The sequence below is a fragment of the Lactuca sativa genome, chromosome 2 (assembly GCF_002870075.4).
Source record: "Lactuca sativa cultivar Salinas chromosome 2, Lsat_Salinas_v11, whole genome shotgun sequence".
NCBI lineage: Eukaryota > Viridiplantae > Streptophyta > Magnoliopsida > Asterales > Asteraceae > Lactuca > Lactuca sativa.
Window position 1 is genome coordinate 57,956,504 of NC_056624.2, and position 8,509 is coordinate 57,965,012.

At 30.1% G+C, this 8,509-nt stretch overlaps 1 protein-coding gene across 3 annotated transcripts; it reads right to left on the reverse strand.

The window, feature by feature from the left end:
• Nucleotides 1-5,756: 5,756 nt before the first annotated feature.
• Nucleotides 5,757-8,189, reverse strand: LOC111894425 (protein BUD31 homolog 2). Of its 3 annotated transcripts, none has more exons than XM_023890506.3 (4): nucleotides 8,031-8,189; nucleotides 7,263-7,364; nucleotides 6,157-6,344; nucleotides 5,757-6,057 (listed from the first exon to the last, which is right to left on the reverse strand). In XM_023890506.3, exons 2-4 carry the CDS (start codon nucleotides 7,354-7,356, stop codon nucleotides 5,902-5,904), a joined length of 438 nt encoding a protein of 145 aa, XP_023746274.1. In that variant the 5' UTR covers nucleotides 7,357-7,364; nucleotides 8,031-8,189; the 3' UTR covers nucleotides 5,757-5,901. The 3 variants fall into 3 exon arrangements, with proteins under 3 accessions (XP_023746274.1, XP_023746282.1, XP_023746286.1); XM_023890514.3 differs by having other exon boundaries at nucleotides 7,263-7,373; nucleotides 8,031-8,178; XM_023890518.3 differs by having other exon boundaries at nucleotides 8,060-8,173.
• Between the last annotated feature and the right edge of the window lie 320 nt (nucleotides 8,190-8,509).

Consider the following 8,509-nt stretch of genomic DNA (forward strand, 5'->3'; position numbering starts at 1 on the left):
ACTTATCCCATGTAATTGGTTATATATAATGCAACATTGCATGCATGAGCTGCTGAATCAAAGGAATAGGAAAAGTAAAAGGGTAAAATAGGGAATAAACAGTTAGTTTTCTCTATATTATATATACAAAAGGTAACAGGTCGATTTAACTTGTAAAAAGGAAGTTAGAGTAGAATAAAATAGAAGAAACCAATTGTTGATAGATGAATAAATTTTGGAGTAGATTGATATATATATCATCTTTTTAAAAAAAATCAAACAAAACACGAAAGTATTGGTCAAAAGGAACAAGTTTAAAGAGTAATTCAGTTTTTGAGTATCAATGTTTGGTAACGTGCTAATTGGGTTATGGGTCAAAATTGGTAATATGTTAAATATGATTATAAAATTATATTATTGAAATAGAAAATTATAAATAAAGCCAAATTTCTTAATGACTTTTTAAAGTTTAACTATAAGTTAACCAAATGTCGAAAATAGTCATCAAAATCGCAGGTGAGGCACACTACCATCAATTTCGTCAACCTCATCAATGATTTCACACCATGGCCTACGATTTCGGCTCATATTTGGCTTATATAAGTACGTAGGTATACAAAGTCAAATTGTAGAATTTGAAAAGTTGAATTATGATATCACATGTGACATGAGCCATCTGCGATGTTACAAGTCATCAATGAACATCTTGTATATTGATCACTTAAAACATTGCATATAGCTAATGTCATCTGTGATTTCCTCTCAAGGTTTCAAAGGGTACAAGTTTTCAAGCATAAATTACAAGTAGGACATATAAGAGTTTACTAAATGCATGATATCTAATAAAACACGAACAAAACAAGAAAAAATTAGATAACTTGCAAAATTATTAGAGGAAAAACGTTCTTTATTAGAGAGATTTTTTTTTCAACTTGAAAATGTGAAAATGAAGTTAGATTTATGATTTTAGGGTTTAAATACTATAGGCATATGGACGAAAATGAGCCAAAATCCTAGCCCACATATTGAAGTTGCACGGAGGAAGGTGAGATTATATGTGCATCATATGTGATTTTGATGGTTATTTTTGATATTTGGTTAGGTTTTGGCTAAAACTTATAAAAATCATTAAGAAAATTGATTAAATTTATAATTTTCTCTTAGTGAAATAATTGTCTAAACATTTTTAAATAAAACAAGGTAGGATGTTGTAAGCATTTTAATATACATCAATCGACGTTCCACAAGCTCACATATTGACTAATGCATTTAGTAAACCCTTATATGTCCCGTTTTGAACAAAAAACATCGTTTAATACTACAAGCTTTTAGCATTTAGTTTAAACAAAACGTTCCAAATCTAAAAGCTATCTCACCTAGCGTTTAACAAAACGCTACTAGCTACTAGCTAGTTTTGTCAATCAAACACGCCCAAATTGACTCATTTTTTACCTTTTTTTCTACACCTTTTATGTCGTTAACAACATAATATAATCAAAACCAAAACCGATCGAAACTTTTTCTTCTAGTCAAATAGCTAATAATATTAGTTCATTCGATAAAAAAAAAGTTGGAAGAATATGCATGTGTAATTGATATAACTATAGCATGTGGTTGGGAAATAATAATATATTGATCCCATGTACATTTAAGAAAGACATGAAGTATGTCTCTTAACTATTTCGTTAATCAATAAATGACTCTAACCACTCTTACAACCGACATATGATCATTATTTTCTCATACTGTCCAAATTTGAATATGAGGTGTATGTTGGGGCGGATCTTATATTCAAATTCGATAAAAATGTTAGCAAAGTGAAAACTTCACTATTTATAACAAAATCATAGCAATTCGAAACATTCGGATTAAGCCTAGAAGCAAGAAAGATAGACCCGTCATTGTTAATATAAATTTGTTAAAGTTTTCATGTCACGATGAATGCAAAACTTTATTAGAGATCCCTAAGAAACGAATTTGTTATTTGTGACTAGAACATTTAAGATGAAAAAAAAAAAAAAAAAAAAAAAAAAAAAAAAAAAAAAAAATGCATGAGGAACAAAAGGAGTGGATGACATAAAGTAAAGATAAAATATGTAATAATACTTCTATCATCTTTTTCGATTTATATAATAAAGTAGTTTTGTAGACAAAATATGCATTTACATATCATTCAAGGACCGAAATGTGTACTGTTGTAACCGGTTACCTCATGACATTGATATAGGTTAAATGTTTATGACAAAATTGTAAAAATGATCCATCTAGTATGTATTTTTCAGAAAAAAAAAAATTATGAACCCTTAAAAAAGTTGGATTGGTGGTCATTTTGAACATGTGTTTTATGTGGAAAATGTCACCCGACTTAACACTCGTTAGATTAATTCTTGTTGCATCTCTATTTTTTTGTTGTCTATATTGTTAGGTTGTGGGAGGGTTATGGTGGAAATTTGGATTCCCAATGGATCGCATAAGGTTGTTTTCCGAACTAACATTTCTATCATATGTCTAAGTTAAAAGAAATCCAGTTTAGGATAATTCAAAAAAACACTTACGAATCTAAGTACAGAAACGTAAACCAAATTGTCAGAGAATTCTGAGATCATTTTGAGAAGAGAACTAAGAAGGGCATAATATAGCTCAAGAGAAGAGCCATATTTATACTTGACAATTAGGGTTTACGTTTTGCAAATTAGTTAAGTAAACCATGGATTTAATTGCATAATCAATGATTTCCAAAACTGAAAAGATTTGTCAATCTTACCATAATCACCGACATGTGCTCTTCCCCTTAGACCCCGCAAGGGGGTGCGGCCCCCTTGACTTTTGCCATTTTTTTGTACCGGCTTATCATTCGATCTTATAAATGTGTGCATTCCGCACTCACCAAACATATAATATAAAATACAAATTATAAGCTCTTTAGCTCAAATATTAGTTCCAATTATACAAAATATTTAGTGACACTAAAATCACAACACATATAGATATTGTTGTACCAATTCACAGAAGCATTAAACCATAATTAAGAAGAAATAAACAAAGAATGATCAAAAATTAAATGTTTTTTGAAATGTATGTGTATGTATGCGAGATATGAAGAAAGAATGAAAATCTGGCATACAAAAACTCTCCTGTACCAGTCTAATTCTACTTTGGGTCAAAAGACATTTACTTTTCCAGTTTACATTTTTAACCCTTAGAATTTAACTTTATTTACGAATCGCACCCTAAACTTATTAGTTTTAAGCTACCTTTATCTACAAATATTGAATTTTGTTGTTTTTTATTCATCTTTTTTTTGCATCTCCATTTTTTCAGTATGAAATTTTTGAAATTTGATCTTCGTTTATCTCAAATGTTTTGGCAATGATATCCAATAATGAATTTATTATTTATAGTTTTCTTTGTTCTAAGATTTTATGAAACACTACACATAACTCTTAGAATCTGTAACTTTCAATTTGATAATGGAGGGTAAATATCTTGTAGGCTTGAAATGCTAGAATAAACTACAATATACTATATGCCTTAGAACTTCTGAATTGAATTTGTGATTTTGCTTTACGACAATCGTTGGAATTGTAACTTGGTATAAACAATTTTTTTTTCTGCAATTCATGCTTATCCCTTCAACACTTATTATTGGTGTGGATTTAAAGTAAAAGAGACGTCATTCACGAACAAAATCTATTTTCAAAATGTTAATCAAATAAAAGTTCTAATTATGTGTATAAAAAGGTTATAAGATATTATGGATGTATGCACAATAAAAGTCCTTAAGAATAAATGAATATCTTGTGTTTTACTGAAAACCGACTTTTCATGGCGTTATTTTCATCTATAGGGTGTTTGAAAAGAAAGTTTTTAAAGGCAGAAGACTATAAATTGAATTCGTGGATTGTTGGTGGTATTTCTCCAATGGATGCTTCATTTGGATGAAAATGCATTGGATTATATTTTATGAATATTCATACATGTTCACTACTAAACATGTATAAACATTAACAATTTAAGGATTCTTGTATAAATGTTTATACATAAACATATGCACATTTAGGGTTTTGTATATATGTTGCATATTTATGGCTTTTGTATAAATGTTCATTCATGAACATATTTATGTCTCAGTTTTTCTATAGACATTCACTTATGAACATGTATGAACAAATATGAATATATGTTGGACAATTAGTGTTTTTGTATAAATATTCATTTCATAAACATAGACATTTCTCTATTTTTGCAAAAATAATTAGACATTCATCTTATTTTTTTATACGCGTGTAATGTTACATATCACAACACATGACATTAAAATGTCAAAACTTGATATATTTGTTGGTTTTGAGTTCCATTATTAAAATTGCAAATATTTTGCTACTGTAGTAAACATACAATACAGTGTCCATATCAATAAAAAAAATTAAAAAAAAAATGAAAAAATACATAACTATTTGCAAATTTTACCCATAATAAAAAGAAATTGAACCACAAAGAGTCAAACTAAGCAAGAATTCAAGAACGAGCATCTTTATAAAACAAAGAGATAAGGATATTTAACTTACTCCCACATCTACAAACAAACTTCAATATTCCTTCTTTTAGAGTTTTCCATCCATAACAAAATTACCAAAATACCCAACTTACTATTTATACCATTAGCTTCCATACCTTTTACCACTCTTATATGAATGGATCATAAGAAATGAAGCTAACAAAATACATAGGTGCACCACGAAGATTATTCAAAAGGGCAAAAGCGGTATATGTCGAAAAAATGGTCATTCTTGATGAAAAAGTAGGACCAATTAGAAACATAAGCGGCTTTCCACCACAAGCTCCACCACCACCCACGTTTGGTTCAAATTATTGGACCATTAATCATAGTAACTGTGCAAGTAACCCTTCGGTCCTTCTTAGATCAACATCTGAAAAGATCACGAGTACTTCAAGTCAAGAATTTGACGTTTCTGCCCTTGATGAAATTCGGTATAGTTATAGCTCATTAGGGTTGGTGGGTACAATTTATGAAGATGAGATGTATGAGTTTCATGAAGAAATTAATATAAGAATTGATTCGTATATTTCGAGGAGTAGAAGTAAAGCGGTTGGAAGGAGAAGCGTTGGTGGATATTATTAGTTCGTATATTTGTATGTATAAAAAGCTGAATGAAATTAATCACAATGTATTTTTGTTTATCTATGTATTATACTATTATAGACACTTTTGTTCAAGTAGTAAGAAGATGAAAATCCATAAATAAGATTTCATGTTTTCAGCATATACCCATATCATTGTATTGTTTTTGCTATTCCTATGTTTTCAACATATACCCATATCATTGTATTCTTTTTGCTATTCCTATATTCTTTTTCTTATTGAGATATTATACTTTGGAAAATCTACCCAATTATACCGGTGAAATTTGGTTTGTATTTAGATGAAGTTGCAAAACAATAGAGTTTTCAATGTATAACGTTGTAATACGAAAAAAAAAATGTAGGATTTCATAATGAACAAATTAATAAAAATGCATTGTTATTCCTTGTACTAATATATGTATAAAGCCAACAATAGAGTTAAAAACATGTTACTTTTGCCTTATAAGTTGGGACAAAACATTGCAATTTTTGTCATATCAAACAAAAACAGCTGTTCTAGTTTTAGTTCTATCTGTTATTTTCAGTTTCAGTCCAATACATACCAAACAAAGTACAACTGTTGTTTTGTCTTCGTAGTTTATTGTCCATACATAAACTAATTTCCAATCACATTTAGCATACATGACAACCATTTTTATAGCAAAAAGGTTAATCACCTTCTTAACATCATCATAAGTGATAAAGTTGAAATAAATTCAAGCATAATACAATATGTGAGCAACTAAGCATAAGTAATACTTGATGAAAGATAAGTTGTTAATCTCCACTTGCACAACCTTTGCAGCCACAATGCACACATTCTATAACCTTTTCCTCTCTAAGATGCTTTGGGACTCTACAAACACATGTTGTTTGGAAGTTATGATCACGTGGCTGAATGCATCTTAAACAACAAAGTCGTTCATATCCTGGCTGAAAATAAAAAATCACAACCAAAATATATCAGAATCATTTATAAAATGTTTTAATATGAAGGAAAATGAAATGGAATTCAAGAGCAAAATTGCACACCTTTTTCCACTTGGCAATGATATTACGATCAGCATATCCTTGATCCAAGCAAAATTCAAACAATTCCTTTGAAATTTCTCTCCTTCGATGATAAAGGTCAAATATGTAACGACTTTTTTGGTGTGCAATTTTGAAAATAGGCCATAGTGTCTCACATTTTCTCTTCCCATCGTGTGGATCATTCTCAGCTAAAAAAAATACATAACAAATTTTTCCATTAGTAAAATGGTGAGAGAATAAGAACCAATAATTAAAGAAAAAATAGGGTTGTTTTCGATAATTAGGATGAGAAGGGCATTTTCGTCTTTTGCATATTAGTCCCTGTACCTCCTCTATTTGGGTGGGACAAAAAAAGTGAAACTTTATTCTGACATTAGTCTCGATCCTAGTTAAGATGAAGTTAATTTCAATAATAAGGACAAGAAGGGCATTTACGTCTTTTGCACATAAGTCTCTGTACCTCCTTTTTGGGTGTGACAAAAAAGTGAAGTTTTGTTCTGACATTAGTCTCAATCCTAGCTAAGATGAAGTTATTTTCAATAGTAAGGATGAGAAGGGCATTTACGACTTTTGCACATAAGTCTATGTACCTCTTTTTTTTGGGTGGGACAAAAAAGTGAAATTTTGTTCTATTGACATCAGTCTCAATCCTAGTTAAGATAAAGCTATTTTCAATAATGAGGATGAGAAAGGCATTTACGTCTTTTGCACATAAGTCTCTATACCTCCTTTTTGGGTGTGACAAAAAAGTGAAGTTTTGTTCTGACATCAATCTCAATCCTAGTTAAGATAAAACTATTTCCAATAATGAGGATGAAAAGGGCATTTACGTCTTTTGCACATAAGTATATGTACCTCCTCTTTTTGGGTGGGACAAAAGAGTGAATTTTTGTTCTATTGACATCAGTCTCAATCCTAGTTAAGATAAAGCTATTTTCAATAGTGAGGATGAGAAGGGCATTTACGTCTTTTGCACATAAGTCTCTGCACTAGGACATCCGTCTTAGTTATGAAGTACAACCTGTTATGTTATGTTATGTCATGTTCATGTGTCATGTCATGCGTAAGTGTAACAAATGGGAGATTAATATAAAGAAACAAAATACCTTCTCTCATTTTTCCTTGTAATTCACGAAGGGTAGGTTCTATGAGCTCCCATCCCTCAGGGTATTTAACACGGTTTGTCTTCACTTTAGGCATTCTTCTGACTACAATGACTAATCCAAATTAGATAAATGAATAACATTATATGACATGAATAAAGAAACAAAGGTCATTCATTGTAACATGTATGCTATATGAAAAATATTGATTGATCTTATCTTACAAAATTAAAACAATAGTGATTGAGACTGATGTCAATAGAACAAAATTGATTTGGCTGTATGTTTAGATTTAGAAAGCCATGTTATTGCAAAAACTGATATAATTGATTTGGCCTAAGCAAATCGATAAGAAGCTACAAATAACAAAACTAAGAAACCCTGATTTCCATGGTGTCGAGAACATCAGTTTGAAAAAATGTAAGAAATTTCCATCATAATTCAAAAAGTAAATTACATGATGTTCCTAAATCCTGTATTGTTAAACCCTAATTCACGAATATAGTTTACACTAACCACAAGACATAATTTACAATGTTAAAATTGAAACCTAGGGTTACGAATCTAGTAAGCTAGGGCACCAAATAATAAAAGTTCAAATCAGGGTTTCGTTGTTAATCTTTCGATTAACCCTATAAAGTGAAAAAATAATGAAAATCAAAAATGAAATTAGCTTCGCATTTTAAATGTTCGAAGCAATAGAAAATTAACAAGTAGATGAAATCGGACATCTAGAGTTTGAGAGGGAAAGAGAAAGAGATCGAGAATCACTTGTTAGTAGAAAATCGGAAGTTGGTTACCGCCGGAACAAGAACCGTCTCCTGTGAAGGTGGCGCCGAAGCTAGAGTCGTGATTGTTCTTCAAGCTGAACAAGGATTATGTGAAGAGGTGGGAGGGTTTATTTGTTGGTAATCGTATATGGATTTGTTTCATCTAAGTTACAATTCGAGTCCCTTTACTATCTCCTAATGTTCATGTTTTGTCTTCATATAAATAAAGTACATTTTTAGTAGTTCCGCATTATATATCTTTATTTATTCATTTCTGATGATTTATTATAAGGAAAATCAAAGAAAACCTTTAAGTTTGTAAAAAAAAAAATTGATGATTTTACCCTAAAAACACTTTTATGTATGGAGATACCTAAACTTTGTGAGATTTTTATAAGGGTGAGCATAAACTGAATATAATTTGTGCATTCGGTTTTGGGTTTTAGAAGCTAATATGTTTGGTTTCTAGGTTTGATTTTT